This window comes from Armigeres subalbatus, chromosome 1 (genome assembly GCF_024139115.2).
Source record: "Armigeres subalbatus isolate Guangzhou_Male chromosome 1, GZ_Asu_2, whole genome shotgun sequence".
Lineage (NCBI taxonomy): Eukaryota > Metazoa > Arthropoda > Insecta > Diptera > Culicidae > Armigeres > Armigeres subalbatus.
Genome location: NC_085139.1, coordinates 31820780 through 31842101, shown reverse-complemented (window position 1 = coordinate 31842101; position 21322 = coordinate 31820780). Strand labels below are relative to the sequence as shown.

Genomic DNA, 21322 nt, shown 5'->3' with positions numbered 1-21322 from the left:
AAATTGAATCTGGTAGGCCACACATCAAGAAAGAGCAAAGATAAGAGCTGCAAGCAAGCGTTAGATTGGAATTCAGTATGACATCGCAGCATAGGCAGACTCGTGGCGTCGAAGCATCAATAAAACATTAAAGGAATTCAAAAGGAATCTGATCTGCATCCAGGTCAACGTGCAGTAAACAATAACCCACGATGGAGATTTTTTCGTTGGCTCTATGTAGGTACCCCAAGGGGTGTTGTATGAATAAACTTTCCGTTAAATTATACAAGAAAAGGTGAATGACATTCTTCAAACACTGCACTGCAAAGTTAAAGTAACACGAGCTCTTGAAATTTTTAAATATCTTCAGAAAATATCGATTTGTCAAATTCATGCAATTAGCTGTTAATGCTCACAGTAACACGGTCCATCAAATTGGGATTTCTGCTGTTCATTAGGAGCGTGTTTTCGCTTTTTTTCTACTCGATTTCATAGCAACTATCTTTTCGCTACGCATCCTTCCTACTTCCGTTCAATATTTGCTTCTTCTTACGCGTTTACTGCTTTATTTTTGGGCTTCTTCTTTGGGACATATAAAACGGGTTTCCCTTAATATAATTATTTAACATTTACATTAACGTTTAGTAGCAGCAATAATATATTCCTCTCTGCCCGTTACGGTTGCGCGTTCACTCCATAGTTCCGGTGCACACTCTTCGTTCATTCGAAATCTGTAATTTGCTATTCTCACTTCTCGGCAGCTCGGCCGATCTCGCCTCTCACTAGAATCTAACACGGCAACAGCGACGGATACACTTCTACGTTTAAACTACTATTTGCAGACACCGCTCTTAGCTCCCACTGCCCTCGCCATCTATCACACGGTTCTTCGCTGTCGTTAAATTAAAATTAAATTTTATCATGTGCTCCGCCCCGGGGGATGCCCATATGACCCATCCCCCCTGTGTCTACGACTTTTAACATATCGCTGCACCCCCTTGGCCAGGCCAGGCTACAACATCATCATCTCGCCATCGCATCGTCGTCGTCGTCGTCATCCTCATCAGCGTGTTCTTGCTGATCGCATTTCCACTGTCTAATTTTTCCCAACATTCTCCCCCTCCGCTTACCACTTCGAGGACAAAAAATACCAACCCCAGCGGCTATTGGTAGTAAAAATGAGCGGGTGTAAGGGTGCGGCTTATTATATGAATGCGATTTTATTGCAATAGAGCTTTCATAAAGATAATCAAAAATTAAAAACCTCATATTTCTTCAAATTGACAAATTTTTACTTAACTTCAAACTTTGAGGATAAAATCATGTTACTTCATTAACTTATCTATCTATATTTTGTCCAACTGTTTTGATTTGATGATTACGCCAAAATTTCTGTGATGAGTGCTTGTAAAAGAGCCAATATTAGTTTAATTTTTGTGTTATATCGTGTCGATGGAAGCAAAATGTTTGATATTAGATCAATCGAAAACGCCTAAGTATAAATTTGGATTACAAAGTTTTTAAAAAATCGTCTTGTAAAATTTTAAAGGTAGACGCTTTTGAGATTTCAAGGAAAATCTTAAAAATTGACCGCACCCTATGTTGTGGAAATTGGAATGATGTATAACAAAGGTGAATTAAATTTAATTTCGTTCTTTTGCTTTCGAATTTAACTCTTCTGCTGAAAAACTGTGTTAAATTTGTTTGTGCCAGTGTGCAAAACTCGAACATGTTCATTATCAAAAGTACCAATAGCAGCAATTCAAGGATTCCCAATGCTCGTGAAAAGCAATTTAGCTCAGTATCAACGACTTGGATGTCGTTTCTGAATAAAACATGACCACTGGAAACCTACATAAAATTATCATTAAAGTTTGTCGTGACGACGATGATGACCCTCCTGCTGAGTCGAACCCGCCGTTTGCTTTACAATTAACCCATACTGCTAAAAGGTGTTCGTATTGGGAGCGATAACACCGCTATCAGGACCACCCCTCCTTACTTACACGACACTTTTACATTCAATACCCAAAAACCATTCGAGCTTCCATCGATGGAACTCCCTTGGAAACTGCATTTGCCTTGTTACTTTTTTCCCATCCTATTACTAGTGAAACAAAATTCTATCCACGAAGGAGGAGGAGGTTATCAAGGGAAATTTTTCAATTATGTATCATTCAGCGCCATTCGATCGGGGAAACATTCGGGGGGGGTGGTCACCATCCGCTGTCCAATGTTTGCTCCGTTGCTGGTTCGCTTTCTGGTGCTGGAAGTGGAGCCTGTACCCTTGTGTGTCGCTCTCGTTCAAGCTGACTATCTTCGATGAACCGGCGACGGCGATGCAGTGGCGAATGCCTCCACCGCAGCTAATCGATCGCGTGTCATCAGGGACACCAGAAACAGGGAGAATAACGCCAGTAGCAGGGCGGTGGATGAGTTGTGGATACTCGTGGCGGCGCCCGTTAGTGTGACTGCAATGATAAGATGGAAATAATATTTGTTTTAGAATATTATGTTTCTCGTGTTTTGCTGCTGCATACGAGCGTGTCATACTAAGGTGAAATTCATATTGTGATACCTCGTTTTGCAAAACAAGAGATTATCTACTTAGGCCGCACACCCTTCTCCGGTCTCCAAACCAAATAATTAGCTTTTTACACATAACAAATAATTAATAAGGCCGATACAAATAATAAATTTATTTTATGTCACCCCGCCGCCTTCAACTTCTCCAAAATATTGAGGGTCAAAAAAAAATATTTCTCACATTTTAATTTTTTTTTTAATTTTGAACTTTATGTATCACTGTTTTTATCTTGATGCGAAATATATCATTTATAAACCATAAATGCGTCCCCAAGAGTATTTTAATGAAAATACGAGCATATATCTCTATCGGCACAAATATTCTATATCCTATGGGGTCGTACACTTATTACGTAAGCAATTTCTCAAAAACGAACTTTTTATAGAAGCATCGGAGACCCAAAGTGTTATAAGGTACACTGGGGGAAGTGGAAAAAGGGGGTAAGTGTAAAAATCGACTCGTAAATTTGGAATTGTACATACTTTACAGTTTTTACCACATCATAACATTATGCAAGAATATACTTTGATGCTCACACTAATACTATATTGAAATTTGTATAATACATACACTAACACGGTTAACGCTAGAACTGTAATTTTAGGTTTCGCGAAAAGTTGATTTTTGCATTCATAAAATCAATTCTGATTTGCACCAATTGTTCTTTTTTCAAGAGAATTTATATCACAGGGGACGTTTCCAATACAATTAAACTAATCCCAATCAAATGGCAATGGTTTGTACCAAGAAAGCAAATAATTCAAAGATTTTACACTTACCCCAGGTATCAAACACTGCGGGGGAAGTGGATAATGTTCTAATTACGCAATTTTTTTCTTCCCTCCAGGGTTTATTTCGATAGCTGTGCATCCTAATATGTTCTTTCTTTGTTATCATTGTGATTCCAGTGGTGATTGGACTCATATAAATGAGAAAATGCCTGATAAATCCACCTATCGGTATTGATGCCTTTCACATGTTTTACATATGAAAAAAAAATCTAAGAAAGTTAAAAATAGCACTTATAGGTAAATATATTGTATAATTCACATTAATTTTTATTCACAACAAGTTTCGCCGTTGAATGCAATTTTTTTTGCGAACAAATTGGTTAAGGACAAGTGCTTAAGAATAGCTGAAAATTTTGTACGTGCTTTGCGCACACACATACATACAAATACGCACATACAGACATCATCTCAATTCGTTAAACCAAGTTGATTAGTTTATAACCATGTAATTCCCATTTTTCCTTTAAAAAGTTCATCTTTTGGGCGAACATATAGACTTTACGTATACTAAGTGTTCGAGAAGGCAAAACCAGCCCTCCCCTAGCTATTACGAGAATTCCTTGAGGATCTATTTCGTTAAGGTAATGAAATTATTCCACAAAAGATACTCAGAGTAATTATTGTACTGATTTTAGTTATATGTGACTACTCATCACTATTGAAGGTCAAGGTAACGGGTTTTCCACTTACACCATTCCACTAGGGTAAGTGGAAAAACAACTCCTAATTTTAAAATCTATTTCCATAAATTTCAAACGACCAAAATGATACGAATTACCGCACAGTTGGTGCAAAATTGACTGTTTTTGATAATCCTTTTTGATTGAACGCATTTAAATCATTTAAACTGGTTTTACACTAATTCAAACATGCACTATCTATTTTTCCTTTTCCACTTCCCCCAGTGTACCTTATACCAATCGACTCAGCTCGACGAATTGGGCAGATGTCTGTCTATCCGTGTGTATGTATTTTTTTTTTGTTCCTAAGCAATGGAGGGGGAATCTGCTCAACAGACATCCTGGGTTGTCCAGGAAGTGCGGGGTTAGGGGCCACCTCCAACAGCAAACGAGGGAGACAGGACTGCATCCCCGACCCGCTAAACCGTTTCCATTGCCGCCAAGCCCATCGTTCCTTCGGTACAATCAGAAAGTAATGCTTCAAAGGGGGCCAGTGCACAACGCACCCTCGAGGTTAGCTGCGTGTCCTTGCAGCACCAAACATCGTGACTCGCTTTTTTGGAAGAACACCATGGTATCGTGCAAGCGCATTGCCGGCACCACGCCCTATGTCCTCGGAAGGTGGGAAGGGTCGACTTCGCACCTGCTTCCCTCTGCACGACTGGTATCAAGAATGATGATGCCGCGTGCACCCCAATTTGACCTCTCTGCGATAGGGCCTATTCGCCAACACACAGAGGGACTTGCCGACGCGGTGCCTACGCCTGCCCCAGCCTTGACGAGTACCCCTTTCCGTCCTCGGGCTCGGAACCCACCCGGTTGACCGACACCGCGAAAGTGACGATACCATGTTGTTCTTCGCGCGGCCCCTTGTTCGATAAAAGGATCGAGTTCGACCACAGAGCATGACCACCGGTATGACCCATGAAGCCGACTCCGATCCCTTGGCCCACCTCTTATTTGCGCCTGAACTAGCCATCCTTGAGTCCACGCGCCACCTTCTGTGTAGCATCGAGACGATTTGGGCGATAGCCGATAAAACGGCGTTCCAGCCAACTTCATCTTTACACATCCTCCGAACTAGGTTGTCCGGGGTAGTGTCCAGACCACATGTGGCAAGCATGTGGTCACGCATTGCGCGGAAACGTGAGCACACGAACAACACGTGTTCCGCCGTTTCCTCTGAACCTGCGCACACCAAACACTCGGGCGAGGCCGAGCAAGCCAGCTGCGTTACCGCACTGTGATTTTTCAGCACGCTTAAACGCCGGGCACATCGAACCCCCCATGGGGTGCTTGGTGTTCACAGCTTTCCTGTAACAAATCAAACAATTGGGAGGGTTCGTGCAGCATTGTGCCTTATGTTCCTGCAATCCGCAGCGTCTTCTGTCAGGGCCTTTGCAGTCCCATTGCTTGTGCCCCGGTTCCAGGCACTTGAAGCAAACTTCGGGTTGCTCGTATATGCCCACAGGGCATACCGACCATCCCACCTTGACGCTCCCTAACTTGACTACCTTGGAGGCGTCCGCTGCAGATAGCTGATCTCGTCCAGGTCTTTAACCCTTAGATTCACCTCCGTCGTGAGTGCCCTCACCTTGATCGTCTCGCCAAGGACTTCATCCGCCAACTTCTTGTAGGCGGCGCCCTTTTGCGAGACGCCCCGCTTCAGCTCGAGGATCATCTCGCCCATCCCCTGGAGCGATTGGCGCCTATCCTAGACTTCTTGCTACCCTCATTCGCCTAGGCCTCCGTTTCGGCCCTTGACGTCTTCGGTTTCCTCTTGTTCTTGACTAGAGTCCAGGAGGCATCATCCCCCTCTATTTCCCTGGTCTGGGGCGGCTGAGAGCTCTCAGCCTGCCGTGACCCCATACCACCGTCTTTTCTGGGTGGACGGACTTTTCCAGGTTCTTCCTCCCCCGGTTTTGGAGGTACCTGGCCGGGGTTCAGCATCCCAGCCCCACTTCCCTTGTTCGGGGTAGTAACCCTCCGCGTTTTGGAGCGGCCCCCAGGGAGCTCATCCCCTGGAGACTGTCTCCCCCGTTTTTTTGTCTGCTCCGTTGGAGCAGTCACCCCCGACGTACCCGCAAATATTTGAGCCTCAGTCTGGGTAGACTTTGGTACCACCGTCTTCGATTCGACCTTGCCCGAGTCCGCGAATCCTTGGGCCTCAGTCTGGGTAGTTCTCGACTCCACGGATTTCGCGGGTTTAGACTTGGCCGTCCCGAACGCCCTCTCCAGCTTGGCGTCCAACATCGACTTTCGAAGTTTCTGCAAGCTCCTCTTGAGGTCCTTACTGATATTATGCTTCGATGACGCAAAGTCGATGATGGCGTCCAGCTGTTCCGTCGCAACCTCGAAGGCCGAAAGCCCATCGCGTTTGCGGTTCATCGCCTCCACAAGCCATGCCCAAGCAACCAGAAGTTCGGATAAGAAGGGCTATTTTGGCTTAATCAGCTCTCATTTTATGTAATTTTTTGTATGGGGGGAGCGTAAAAGTGAACTTTAAAGTTCCGTTAAGGATGCTTGGAACTTTATGTGAACCATAGTGAACCAATTAGTTCGGTTAAGAGTAAATTTTAGTAAAATCTGAACTTCTGGTTGCTTGGGTGGACCGTCAATAACCTCTACCGGCGTTTTTTAGCCGAGATGCGAAGGTTAAGTGACCCACGATGGCGCTGCGCACTGAGCTGCCGACTATTGCCTCTGGCCTCCTAGGCGGAGACCTGAACAACCCACCTCTTGCGAACGGGTTGTCGCCTACACTACTACCACTAGTTGAAAAATTGACTTGGTTTTCCATTTTGGTCCCACGAGTTGCTCGGGAAAAGAGGTCCACCACGCCAGAGCCCAGCATGACGTGGTAAGGGACAATTACTGTGGAGGGTGCCCAGGTACCCCACAGGCTCCGTTAAAGGCCTAGCTCATTATTTCACCCCCTGACCATGCATCCCCTCGGCACGGGTCGCTTGACGCCTTGGGATTAGGGGTTAGGGACGATGGTCCCGTTGGTCGCACCCACTCACTCTAGCTGATGTCAGAAGGACAACAGTGCCCAGGCTGCACTACCGGCTAAGTACACAACCCTTAGCTGGCGGTCAGTTGTCATAGGAAGACCCGTGGAAGCGTGAGATTGGAACTTGTGAGGTTCACCTCATTGAGCGCAGGAACACGGTTCTTCTTCGGCAAGGTCCTGGTGGAAGCCTTCTTCCGGATTTCCAGCAACTGGGCTCGCTTGGGGCAGCCTTTGGTGGTAGCCCGATGTTTCTCGCCACAGCTGGCGCACTTAGGTTCTTATTTTTTTGTGTTGTGAAGTCCTCGCAGCAAAGCCGGGAAGGTCATGAGTGTAGAACTCATATTTGTGGACTTCGAGGAGCTCCATGACCGACTTGTAATGGTCCGAGTTGGCGGGCATCACCTTCACGCCTTCACTGCAGAGCCGGAATGAGAAGTCTAGGCCTTTTGTGATCAATTCCAGGAGCTTTGGTCGCAGTTCCGGCGGGTCGCCTCTTATGAAACCCGGGGGAGGGAGAAAAAAAACGCCAACGCAACGAAGCGAAAACGTAAACAGCAAAAAACGAGAAAAAAAGACTTGGAAAAAAATGCGCGAACAAAAAGCACGTCCGTATGCACTGCTGGAGGGGCCCTCCTTAGCCGTGCGGTAAAACGCGCGGCTACAAAGCAAGACCATGCTGAGGGTGGCTGGGTTCGATTCCCGGTGTCGGTCTAGGCAATTTTCGGATTGGAAATTGTCTCGACTTCCCTGGGCATAAAAGTATCATCGTGTTAGCCTCATGATATACGAATGCAAAAATGGTAACTTGGCTTAGAAACCTCGCAGTTAATAACTGTAGAAGTGCTAAATGAACACTAAGCTGCGAGGCGGCAATGTCCCAGGGGGGGGATGTAATGCCAATGAAGAAGAGAAGTATCCGCTGCTGCCTCGAACTAGAATGCGTGTGTGCGTGTCTGCTCGATCCACTGCGTAAAATTTTGTACGAACTGCGGATTAGATTTAAAACCGATTCAATACGGATGGGTCATATATGACCCAAGACGAAAATCAGCTGTCAAAAATCAGTTCTATGAGATAGAGCCTTGCTTTCTGCAGCAAAAATGTTCAAAATTAACAGGTCCATCCAGGAAAAATATTGCACAGGTCAGGTTACGGGCCATAGGATGATCAAGAGCATCCAAACTATCCTTGAGTTGTAATTTTGATGTTCTTAGGAATCAACACCATACTTTACCAGAAACTGATTGAATCATTATAATTGAAACGCTTAACGATGAAACCCTGCGCCTGCCCAGTGGTATAACAGATCTTTAACAATATCTACGATACTCCAAACCATCCTTGAATTCAGATCTTAATATTCAAATCGATCAACATGAAGATCTTCGATGTCTCAACTATTTTTATGAGTTAGAATAGCTCCACGTGACTTCGTTACACCATTACAGATAAACTACCAAATTCGTTCAACATCTACGACGCTCCAAACTATCCTTGAGTACAGATCTTAATATTCAAATCGATCAACATGGAGATCTCCGGTGTCTCAAATATTTTTATGAGTTGGAATAGCACCACGGGACTTCATTACACCATTACATACAAACTGAAGAATTCGTTCGCCATCTACGATGCTCCAAACTATCCTTGAGTACAGATCTTAATATTCAAATCGATCAACATGGAGATCTTCGATGTCCTGACTAGTTTTATGAGTTGGAATAGCTCCAAGGTACCTTGTAACAGAATTACAAACGCCTTACAGAACTTGTTCAATATCTATGACACTCCGAACTGTCCTTGAGTACAGATCTTAATATTCAAAACGATATTCAAAACTATCAACAAAATCTTCGATGTCTCAACTATTTGTATGAGTTGGAATTGCTCCACGGGACTTCGTTACACCATTATAGACACATTACAGAATTCGTTGAACTTCTACGACACTCTAAACTGTCTTTGAGCTCAGATCCTAATATTCATATCGATTAATAGGAAGATCTTTGATGTTCCCACTATTTTCATGAGTTGGAATAGCTCCAAGGTACCTCGTAATACAATTACAGACATAGCGAAGTATGTAGTTCGCTCGACATCTACGACACTCCAAACTATCCTTGAGTACAGATCTCATTATTCAGATCGATCAACATGAAGATCTTCGATGTCCTCATTAGTTTTATGAGTTGGAATAGCTCCACGGTACTTCGTAACACCATTACAGATATACTACATACTTCGCTCGCCATCTACGACTCTCCAAACTATCATTGAGTACAGATCTTAATATTCAAATCGATCAACATGAAGATCTTCGATGCCCCTACTAGTTTTATGAGTTGGAATAGCTCCAGGGTTCCTCATTACAGCATTACAGGCACACTAGAGAGTTCATTCAATATCTACGAAATTCCAAACTGTCCTTGAGTGCAGATCCTAATATTCAAAACGATCAACATGAAAATCTTCGATGTCTCAACTAGTTTCATGAGTTGGAATAGCTCATGTATGGTATCGTAGATATTCTGGAAATCTTATGATTTATATATACCCGTGTAATGATGACCCATAGGGCTCAAACTAACATACAAGCTTAATCACCTATGGATTACTCTGTTGATCTTGTAGACCTCCAATACTTGAACTTAATAATGCCAAGGACAAGCAGACATAACACTCGTCAAAATTCCATCGTTCAATGATGTACAGGTCGATTCAAATAATCATTAGTTGGCCAATCGATCACTCGTGGCGCGCGCATCGGATTTGCTCGAGTTTGACGTTTGCTCACTACCGCCATCTGGTTCGTGATTTGCCCAACTAACTGAAATCAACAGATGTCGTTAGTGTTTGAATGACGATGAAAATGATGAGTGAATGTTCAATGTGTTATGTCTGTTTGTCTGTGATAATGCTTTGGAGTACCATAGATATTCTGGGAATATCACAATTTTCATATGGGTGTAATGATGTTTAATGGGGTTTCTGCAACTTATACATAAGCTAAGTAGCCGTTGAATCAATATGTTGGTCTTATAGACCCCCAAGATCTGAACTTAAGTATGGTTTGGAGTACCGTAAATATTCTGGGAAAATTGTGTTTTGTATATACTGGTGTAATGATGTCCCATGGGGCTTCACCAACTAACACACAAGCTTGGAAACCTACGAATCACTCTGTTGGTCCTGTAGACCTACAATATCTGAACTCAAGAATGGTTTGGAGTACCGCAGGAACTCTGAAAATGTTGTGATTTGTGTATACTGGTGTAATGATGGTGTAATGATGCTCCAACTATCACACAAGCTCAGGACCCTATGTATCACTCTGTTGGTGTTGTAGACCTTCAAGATCTGAACTCAAGAATTGTTTGGAGTACCGTAGCTATTCTGGAAATGTTGAATTTCTTATATAGTGATGTAATGATGTCCCATGGGGCTTCTCCAACTTACACCCAAGCTCGAAAACCTTTTGAATTACTCTGTTGGTCTTGTACACCTCCAAGATCTGAATTCAAGAATGGTTTGGAGTACCTTCGATATTCTGATAATGTTGATTTTCTATATACTGATGTAATAATGTCCCATGGGGCTTCACCAACTAACACACAAACTCGGAAACCTATGATTCACTCTGTTGGTCTTGAAGATCTCCAATATCTGAACTCAAGAATTATTTGGAGTACCGCAGAAACTCTGGGAATGTTGTGATTTGTGTATGTTGTGGAACCGAGTAATTAGCTCCTTCGATAAGTGGGTGGCTCCCCAACACTCGATCGGTCAACTTGGCAGAGGACAAAATTTCATGTACTGGGCGAACAGTTGGTTTACCGGCACCGATAATTCCCGAATATGGATTCCTTCTGATTCAATTAACAACACACTCGCGGACAAATTAAAAATCACTATATTTAACTAAATCACAACCATTACACAATTAACATTTATTTCGCTTACAACTAACAAATTTCGTTCTTAACTTAAACACGAATAAAAGTTGGGCCGTGCGAAGGCCTGTACCCGCGTGCCTGTTGTTGGGTTGGATAACCGAATTTGACTGACTGTCACAACCCGTCATCCGCAGACCAAAAGCCGATGATCAGAAGCAGTTCAGAGACAGAAATATCCCTCTCCTATACGCTGATTATATCTCCGCCAACATACCCACCATTGCAATCCCAGATAAGGCACATCTCAACGTTCTCAGCTAACGACTGCAGCTCTCATCTTATCGCACAGACGGTATTGATAGGTACGAGCGAATATTTACATCAGCCAGATCACTTTCGCTTTCTGTAGCTGGACAGTTTCGTAGCTGGACGATTGAAAACCCATTGTTTTGTGGTGCAGCAACAAAGTGAGGATCGCAGTTGAATCTCGATGCTAGGGTTGTATTTCGCGTTGGATTTGGCAATGTGATTACGCAACATCCTCACCCACCCAGGAATTGCTTCAATTTCTGAAATGAGAATAAAATTTCCTCTTCGACGGGAAAGGATGGGAAGTGGGGTTTTTCAATCATTGGGCTAGCTGACTACACATTGGCTCCAAAGCCGGTAAGAAACAAAGTTTTTCCTCTGCGCGTTTGAAAATACCGCCGGACGTCTTTACTATTTCGTCAGCGCCCGGATGCGTGGCAATTATACGACCCATTCTCCATTTCATCGGAGGTTGGTTATCTTCCTTGATAACGACCAATTTTCCAACCTGGATTTGAATTGGTGACTTCCAACGCTTGCTTCTTCTTTGAAGCAAGCACAAATACTCACGCCGCCATCTCTTCCAAAAATCTTGGAGCAGTTTTTGCAGAAACTGAAAGCGGTTCAGACGGTTAATCGGAACATTTTCGAAATCTGTATCCAGCAAGTTCTGTAGGTTTGAGCCAATTAAAAAATGGGATGGTGTTAACGGCTCCAGATCAGTGGGGTCGTCCGAAATTGGTGTCAACGGTCGGGAATTAAGACAACCTTCTACCTGAATGAGTAGCGTGTTGAAATCTTCCGGTGATAATGGAGTTTCTCCTACTACCTTCATTAGATGAAATTTAGCGGATCGTACAGCGGCTTCCCACAGGCCTCCAAAGTGGGGGGCACTTGGCGGATTAAAGTGCCATCGTGTTCCTTGTTCCGAACAGTGCCTCGCTACATTTTCTTGATGATCTTTCCTTCTCAGTAACTCGCCCAACGCCTTCAGCTTGTTTCGCGCTCCGACAAAGTTTGTACCGTTGTCGGAGTACACATCTGCACATTTCCCTCTCCTGGCCGTGAACCGCCGGAGGGCTTGTATAAACCTATCGGTAGTTAAGTCTGACACAACCTCCAAGTGTACCGCCTTGGTACACATGCAAATGAACACAGCTACATACATCTTGACCACTGGACGCCGGGGTGCTGGTCGAATGAAGAATGGTCCGCAAAAATCAACTCCGGTTTGTGAGAAAGGTCTGGCCACGGTCACACGTGGTGCTGGCAGTGCTCCCATGAGCTGCTCGATGGACGATGGTTTCGATCGAAAGCATTTCAAGCACTGATGAACAATGTTCCGCGCCACGCTTCTCCCTCCCAACGGCCAAAACCGCAATCGAACAGTTGCCAACAGTAACTGCGGGCCGGCGTGTAACAGTTTCTCGTGAAAATACCGTAGAATTAGTCTTGTAAGCTGATGACGTGCTGGTAGAACCATAGGGTGTTTAGCATCTTCTGCTTCTTCTGTGCTTCTAATGTGCTAGTCGTCCTCCAATTCTAATGACTTGATCACTCGAAATGTATGGTTTGTACCAACGCAGTGGTGACCTTCTCGATACAGTATCTCCCTTCGACAGCGCTCTCCATTCATCCACAAAAAAATCCTTCTGAACTCTCCGTACTAGGTTGACTTCTGCATCTTTCAGCTCAGCTGCTGTGAGGAACTTCGGTGGATTTCGCTGTTCTCGTGGTATACGCAACAATTTCAGGTACCGTAACCAGTAGGCTGTGCGTCTAACAAGGTCAGTGTACGATGAGGAACGTCCAAGGTACCATTCGTTAAACTCCTCGGCTGAGGAATTAATGCATGCGACAGCGGTATGTCTCTTCTCCTTATCTGCTTCAGCTCCGATTAATAGCTCTGGAGGTCCTGGCCAATGTTCGGGTTGCTTCTCCAGCCATCTCGGTCCACGCCACCAGAAACTGCTGTGCATTATCTCCTGCGGCATGATGCCTCTCGAAATCAGATCGGCCGGATTTTCTATTCCTGGAACGTGCCTCCACTGTTCTGGTGTTGTTAGTGTCTGGATTTTTGACACTCGGTTAGCCACGTATGTGGCCCAGGTTGTCGGTAAGGCATTTATCCAACGCAAGACGCAGGTAGAATCCGTCCAAAAGTACACCTGCGTGGATATTTTTAATGAATCCAGAACCGTTATAAGGAGTTCTGCCGCCAAAACTGCGCCGCACAGCTCCAAACGAGGGATAGTTTGGCATTTCAAGGGTGCCACGCGTGATTTCGATGAAAGAAGACACACCTTTATTCTTCCTGCTGCATCTACACTTCTTACGTAAATGCAACAACCATATGCTTTCTCGGAGGCATCCGAAAAGCAGTGAATCTCTGTGGAAACTGCTACGGAAACGATGACATAGCGGTCAATCCTGACTTCGTTCAACAGAGGAAGCTGGACAACTAACTTCGTCTACATCTCACCCACCGTCGTATGGGCTGGTCCCAGTCCAGCGCACGATCGTCTTCGTCCCTATATTTCCACAGCAACTGCATCAAAATTTTTGCAGTTGTGATTGCTGCCCCGAGCAATCCTAAAGGGTCGAATAGCGTTGCTATAACCGAGAGTACCTCTCTTTTACTGAACTGCTGCCTTGGTCGCACCGAGGGAATGTAGAAGCTGAACTTCAGCTTATCACTCTTCGGCATCCAGATGAGCCCGAGGGTTTTGATGGACGGATCCGGGTCCAAGTTGATTCCGTCCCCCGCTTGAATTGCTAAACTGTCTTCAGGAAGCCCCTCCAAGACCTTGGGACTGTTGGATGCCCACTTCCTAAGTCTGAAACCGCCTCTTTCCGTCATTTCACTCAGCTGTCTTCGCAACTCATAGGCTTCTTCTACCGTATCTGCTCCCGTGATGACATCATCCATATAAGTGTCTTCGCTCGTCGCACGTGATCCGAGGGGATATGCCGTTTCTTCATCCAACGCCAGCTGTTTGAGGGTTCTTGTGGCCAAATACGGCGCCGGTTTGGTACCGTAAGTAATGGTCTTGAGTTCATACACGCTGATGTTGTCCTGAGGATCTGAGCGCCACAGGATACACTGTAGAGACCTATCTTCCGGGTTAACCCAAATCTGCCGAAACATCTTCTCGACGTCAGCAACGAGCATTACTTGCTTGGTACGGCTTCGCATAATGATTGATCTGAGATCATCCGGTATTACCGGTCCAGTCAGCAGCACGTCGTTGAGCGATACGCCGGACGATGTTGAGCAGGAGGCATCGAACACCACCCTGACCTTGGTTGTAGTGCTGTCCTCCTTGAAAACGGGATGATGCGGTAAAAAGCACCGCTGTTTTGTTGTTAAGGCCGCCCCTTCGACCTTCTCCATGTGTCCCATCGACTCGTATTCCTCCATAAAATCGTGGTAGCTTTTGTGCAGGTTGGCATTCCTTGACAGGCGTCGCTCCGTACCTTGAAGACGCCGGATCGCAATGTCCTTGGATTCGCCCAACCGTTGACTAGCACCTTCCTCCTTTGGTAGTGTAACCGTGTACTTGCCATCGGGATTCCGCTGGACTGTATTTTGGAATAGGTCCTCACATCGTTTTTCCTCCTGTGAGAGTACCTTGACCGAACCAACCTCTTCGCTAGACCAGAACCGGGCAACTAGAGATTCCAGTTTCTCTGTTGCGGAAGCGTTGCAGGTAATGTGCAGATCCTGATGAGAATTGGATAAACCTCCACACACCACCCATCCGAAAACCGATTCGTTCAGCGTCGGCAATTGGTTGCCTAGGTTAATTCTTTGACCGGTTTCGAAGAAATCGAAAAATGATTCGATACCGAGTACCAAGTCGACTCTACTGGACTCGAAGAAAGCGGGATCTGCCAGTTTGATTCCTGGGGGTATCGACCAACCATCCGTGCGCATTGTAGCAGTTGGCAGATTCACCGTTACGTTGGGAAGAACGAGAAAGTCCAGTGCTCGCGAGAAAGGAGACACTCGCGACCGCACCACCGCTTGTATTTTGTATTTGACCTTGGTTCCTGCTTGACCGATTCCTCGCACCGATATATCCACCTTTTCTCGTTGGGTCTTCATCCGTTGAGTCAGTCGCTCCGTGATGAAGTTGCTCTCTGAGGGGCAAGCCAGAGTAAACGCGACGAGCGATGCGTTGCGACGCGACTCACGTAAAAGAATAACAATCATTATCAACAGGCTGTCAAATTGCACTGTCGCGTCGCGTCGCATCGCACGTCGCGTTTACTCTGGCTTGCCCCTGAGCCCGAATCCAATAAAGCGCGAGCAGGAAACCTTCCACCTTGATCATCTTCCACGACGATAACCGCAGTTGCCAGCAAAACTTGCGAAGAATATTGTTGAGCCGCACCAGAAACCGAAATTTCGGTGGCCGCCATATTGACCACCTGAGAGGAACCCGAACCAGAAGCTTCGTTGACTCCAGAGGACTCCTTTGGGATTGAAGGATGGTTGCCCCTAGCAACCGCTGCGACCTTTGCAGAACTATCCTTCTCCGACCTGAAACACACCAAAGTGTGGTGACGACCCTTACAATTCTTGCAATTGAACTTGGACTGGCACTCCTTGGACAAATGACCCACTCGGAAACAATTCCTGCAGAGGAAGTGGGTTTTCAGCAGGGCATCTCTGGCAGCCACCGACATTCGTTGGAACACGCCACATTGATGGAGGTAGTGGCTCTCCTTACATGCCACACATCGTGCTCCTGACGATGACTGCATCGTGCTGTAACTGGCCTTCGCTGTGGACTGCTTCTGCCTCTGGGGTTGTTGCTGCCACGATTGAACACCCCTAGACTCAGCCGCCTTCGTTGGAAGCGACTCGAGAACACGTATCCTTCGCTGCAGAAACTCCGTCAGATCCTCCAAAGTATCCTGCTCCTTCGTGGATGAAAACTCCTCCCAACCTCGGCGGGTCACCGGATCCAAACGATTGGTGAGAAGATTGACTAGCAGGAGATCCTTATACTCCGCTGGTTCAACAACCTGGTCTAGAGTGTGCACAATTCTTTCGAACCCCTCAACTAGAACGTGCAACTCCGAAACCGACTCCTTAGAAAGCGATGGAAGAGTAAAGAGCGACTGAACCTGCCTTTTCTTAAGCTGCTTACTATTGTTATAGCGCTTAGTAAGCGCATCCCACGCGATCTTATAATTAGCCTGCGTTATCTTTAATGGATCGATTAGAGCCTTTGGTTCCCCCTGAAGACACCCCTTCAAATAATAAAATTTTTCCACCTCCGGTAGATCAGTCCGCCAGTGGATCAAGGAAGTAAATAAGTCACGGAAACTAATCCACTCGTCGATATCGCCCTTGAATGACTGCAGCTTGATCTGCGGCAGTCGCACATGGTCGAGGACACCATGCACCATCGAGTCGTTAGCACGCGTTGACTGATCCTGCTCCGGTAGACCCTGTAGCTCCTTCGCTTTATCCGTGAGGGATGACTTCGAGCGGTAGTATCGATCGCTGTAGATAAGACGATCCTTGTTGAAGGTCTCATCATCCTCGTCGTAGTCGTCGTGGCATTTGATCTCCACCAACGTCTCGCCATACTTCTCCCAAAGTTCGCCAATCCTCTCTAAGCGCATGTTGACATCAGTCGCGGTGGTGGCCTCATCGTAACGTTGAACGAACTTCCAAATATCGTCCAGATCAGCTTGAATTTCACCCAGCTTCACGACCAAAGCCTTCAACGATGTCAGCTTACGGGGTGCCATGATGATTGGAGTTACTCGCACACGTAACGGAAAGAGAGACGAATGGCGTAGTAATCCACGTGATTCCAAGCTTCGGCAGGCATATACTCGGTGTATTTACCTGGCACAGTGAAATGCGTCACCAATTCTCATAAACAAGCAGGAACACTGGGACTCCAATTGTTGATCGATAATGCCAGACGTCCAACAGCACAGCTCATAAACACGTTAACCGAGGGGCGGGGGGGGGATAAGGAACTAATGTAGTATCCAACAAGCCTGGCCACGGCAGGCCATATACTAGTGTATATTACCTTCAAAAAACAAGTGGCTGTACCCAAACAATAATCCAACTCGTAGTTATATAATGTGGCACGATGGTGGTTATTGTTGCTCAACGTCAACGCAAAGTAGGCAGGAATTCAAAGAGGGAAAACAGGGTGTAATATCCAAATTTTATGCTTCGGCAGGGCATATACTGTGTTAACTCACCTGAGCAACAAACAGCTGTGCTAAGCCCTGAGCAGAGCAAAACTCCAAATTCAAACCAAATATCGTAAAATGGCACCAAGTGCACTCAAGAAGTGGTCACAAATGATTCGTCGAAGAGGATAAAATTTATTTAAAAAAGTGCAGTCACTGTCGTCCTGCTTCGGTGACATATACATTCAGTGACTCACCTGGACAGGTAACTGATGGCTCGACCTCTTCGGATCACTTGTCTTCTCACGTTGCTGAAGTGGATAGATGGGTTGTGTCGTGCTTCTTCGCTTGGGAACCACTGGATAGCCTTTCCAGAAAGAAGGTTGCTCCGAAATGCAATGGGGAAAAACACGTCGAAAAATAGCGTTAGAATCCAGAAATCTTCGCTTCGGCCGAACATATACTGAACTTGTGTAATTTACCTGGAAGATAAACCATCGCGCTGGTTCAGTAGTTTGGCAATCCCAAAGACAATGAATCCTTGTCGCACAGATCCATCAAATTCTTGGGCCAGTCTAACGGATGGATTTCTGTTGTACTGAATATTGTTCTAGTGCTTTCCAAGAATCAGCAATAAATCACCGAGCCGCTCACGTACAGGTTCATATGCAAGGTCTGATATAAACTCCGGTTAGTAACAGGTTTTTCGTCCTCGCTTCGGCAGGACATATAAATTTGTTCCACTCACCAACACAAGAAATCCCTTCGATGAATGTCCAAACCGAGCCAGTGTAGTAAGGATAACGCGTAAACCTCCTGTTGTGTAGCTCCAACCCAATTGTCTGCGAGTGTGATGGCGGGGTGGTAATTGTGTGCACAGGGAATGGCGATCGCCTCATTTGTGCCTCCTTAATGATGGCGCGAATCCAAGCTCAGCATGGCTCCAAGCGATCCTTCTTCGATTTTATTGGTGTTAATATCCTCCCGTGGTCCAACCGCATCCGGTTCGAAGGACCAAAATGTTGTGGAACCGAGTAATTAGCTCCTTCGATAAGTGGGTGGCTCCCCAACACTCGATCGGTCAACTTGGCAGAGGACAAAATTTCATGTACTGGGCGAACAGTTGGTTTACCGGCACCGATAATTCCCGAATATGGATTCCTTCTGATTCAATTAACAACACACTCGCGGACAAATTAAAAATCACTATATTTAACTAAATCACAACAATTACACAATTAACATTTATTTCGCTTACAACTAACAAATTTCGTTCTTAACTTAAACACGAATAAAAGTTGGGCCGTGCGAAGGCCTGTACCCGCGTGCCTGTTGTTGGGTTGGATAACCGAATTTGACTGACTGTCACAACCCGTCATCCGCAGACCAAAAGCCGATGATCAGAAGCAGTTCAGAGACAGAAATATCCCTCTCCTATACGCTGATTATATCTCCGCCAACATACCCACCATTGCAATCCCAGATAAGGCACATCTCAACGTTCTCAGCTAACGACTGCAGCTCTCATCTTATCGCACAGACGATATTGATAGGTACGAGCGAATATTTACATCAGCCAGATCACTTTCGCTTTCTGTAGCTGGACAGTTTCGTAGCTGGACGATTGAAAACCCATTGTTTTGTGGTGCAGCAACAAAGTGAGGATCGCAGTTGAATCCCGATGCTAGGGTTGTATTTCGCGTTGGATTTGGCAATGTGATTACGCAACAGTGTATACTGGTGCAATGATGTCCCATGGGGTTGCTCCAACTAACACACAAGCTCAGGACCGTATGAATACCTCTATTGGTGTTGTAGACCTTCAATATCTGAACTCAAGAATGGTTTGGAGTACCATAGCTATTCTGGGAATGTTGATTTTGTTTTGAAATACTGATGTAATGATGTCCCATGAGGTTTCTCCAACTAACACACAAGTTCGGGAACCTATGAATTACTCTGTTGATCTTGTAGACCTCCAAGATCTGAACTCAAGAATAGTTTGGAGTGGCGTTGATGTTCTGGTAACACTGCGGTTTGATAAAAAAAAGTTCGATTATGTCTCAAGTACCATTTACAACTTCATATTAGGATTGAGGCCTCGTAAAAGGCTTTGTTGTTTATGTAGATCATCAAGATCTGAACACAAGGAAGGTTTGCAAGCCCTAAAAGATCTCAAAAAAAATTATTTCCCCCCATACTTCAACTTTTTTATGGTTTGCAACCGTTTTTGAAGCAGTATGTTCAAAATTTATGTTGAAATACGACGAAAAAAAAATCCGTATTGAATCGGTTAAACCAGTAAGTTGCTTGATTTTGAAGTCTGTGCTTGCGATGCATGTACGGGATTCGTCGTTTCACTATTTCTAAACTGTTTGCCAATTTTCGATAATAAATAGTTGGAAATTGAAATTCATTGAGAAACGGCTGATTAACGTTAAAACTCTATCATATTTTCCGTCTTCGATTTTCGCAATCGCAAAGTGTACCTCAGTATAGAAAACACAGACGTGGTCCTTCGTCAGAAAAGTTGTGTTGTGTATGCTTCATTTTATAATATTGAAAAGCATCAATTGATTAAATTCGTTGGAAAATCCAAAAATCTCAGGACAACTATATTTATTTCAAACACTTGTATAAAAAATCCAAACTGAAATCCAAGAACTCTCTAAAAGTTCAAATATTTGGAAAAAAATAAATGTCACGCCTCGGCACTCTCCTGATATCTTTCCATGTACATCCGAACAAGCATACAAGCCCGCTGGTTGGTAGATAGTTCATTGCCTCGAGAACATCATCATTTAACCATTAAAGTATCCCCATCTCCTAATCTGGCTCCGGCTAAAGTAAACGACCGAAATTCAATTCAATCAACAGATGTCCCCAAATTGATTTATCGTTTGCCGTGCCATTCCGACAGAAAGCAGACCAAATCCCACCGAATAAAAGTCAAGAAGGATCGCCATCGCTCAACGCGAGAAAGCCAGAAAACGGGAACCATTCATTGGCCATTCATGTTTGGGAGCATTTCGCCTTTCCCCGACCAAGTTGATTGAATTTATCGGAATACAACAACGAAGTATAGCGCAGACGGGACCGACCGGTCGCTTTGGACCCACTCGAGATGGAGAACTGAACGACTCATCCTTCAGCTTGAATTTCGACCGACGACCGGCGACATCAGGAGGGTTTGGGGAAAAAAGTAGATTCGACTGGAAAATCGGGCATTTTCCGCAGAAGGATTTTTTTCTGTATTCGTACACATAGTCAACCATTGAAGCACGGACGGGTGGGAACTAGAAAATAGGGTCGAACGAGGGAAAGGTCCTTGAAAAAGATGTCCGACTTTTAATCAACCGAACAACATTTAACAATCTGATTAAGATGATTTTCAATATTGGCTCATCCTTTGTCGAACGAGCAGTGCTCTCATGACACGCTATTTGGAGAGGCGTCCTGCAAGAATAATTTAAGGGGAGCAGATCTAAACGAATGTCTGATTTTTCTTTTACAAGTTTGATGGTGCCTCATCCTATTTTAGGCTACATGAAAAGGGAGAAAAACAAGTCATGCAGGACATTAGAGTTGGTCGACATTTGGGAAACCGTTTCAAAGCCAACATGCCAAATAGGCGAATCGGTTAGAAGTATTTCCGCTTTTTTTCTGTGTGACTGATTTTGAAGGGTGGGAGTGCGTGCCGTTAAATTGTTTGATGGTGCTTCGAAAGGGTTTATTTGATTAATCAATTAGAAAAATACCAAAATAGGAAACATGTGGGTTTTTTTACAGTTTTAAATTCTAAAGTTTTTGAAGCTACATGTTCGTTAATTTTATTAAATTTTATTGACTTTACCTCGACAAAGAAATTTGTTATTATATTCTGGCTTTTTTCAGTCCGA

At 44.8% G+C, this 21322-nt stretch overlaps 1 protein-coding gene across 1 annotated transcript in view; it reads right to left on the bottom strand.

Annotated features, from left to right (window-relative positions):
* Window positions 1–338: 338 nt before the first annotated feature.
* The window catches only part of LOC134208246 (uncharacterized), a 525640-nt gene continuing 504656 nt past the window's right edge, over window positions 339–21322 (bottom strand). The window contains exon 7 of the mRNA XM_062684279.1: window positions 339–2450. Within this exon, the coding sequence (XP_062540263.1) occupies window positions 2293–2450 (158 nt within the window). The 3' untranslated portion in view covers window positions 339–2292. The remainder of the gene's footprint in view (window positions 2451–21322) is intronic.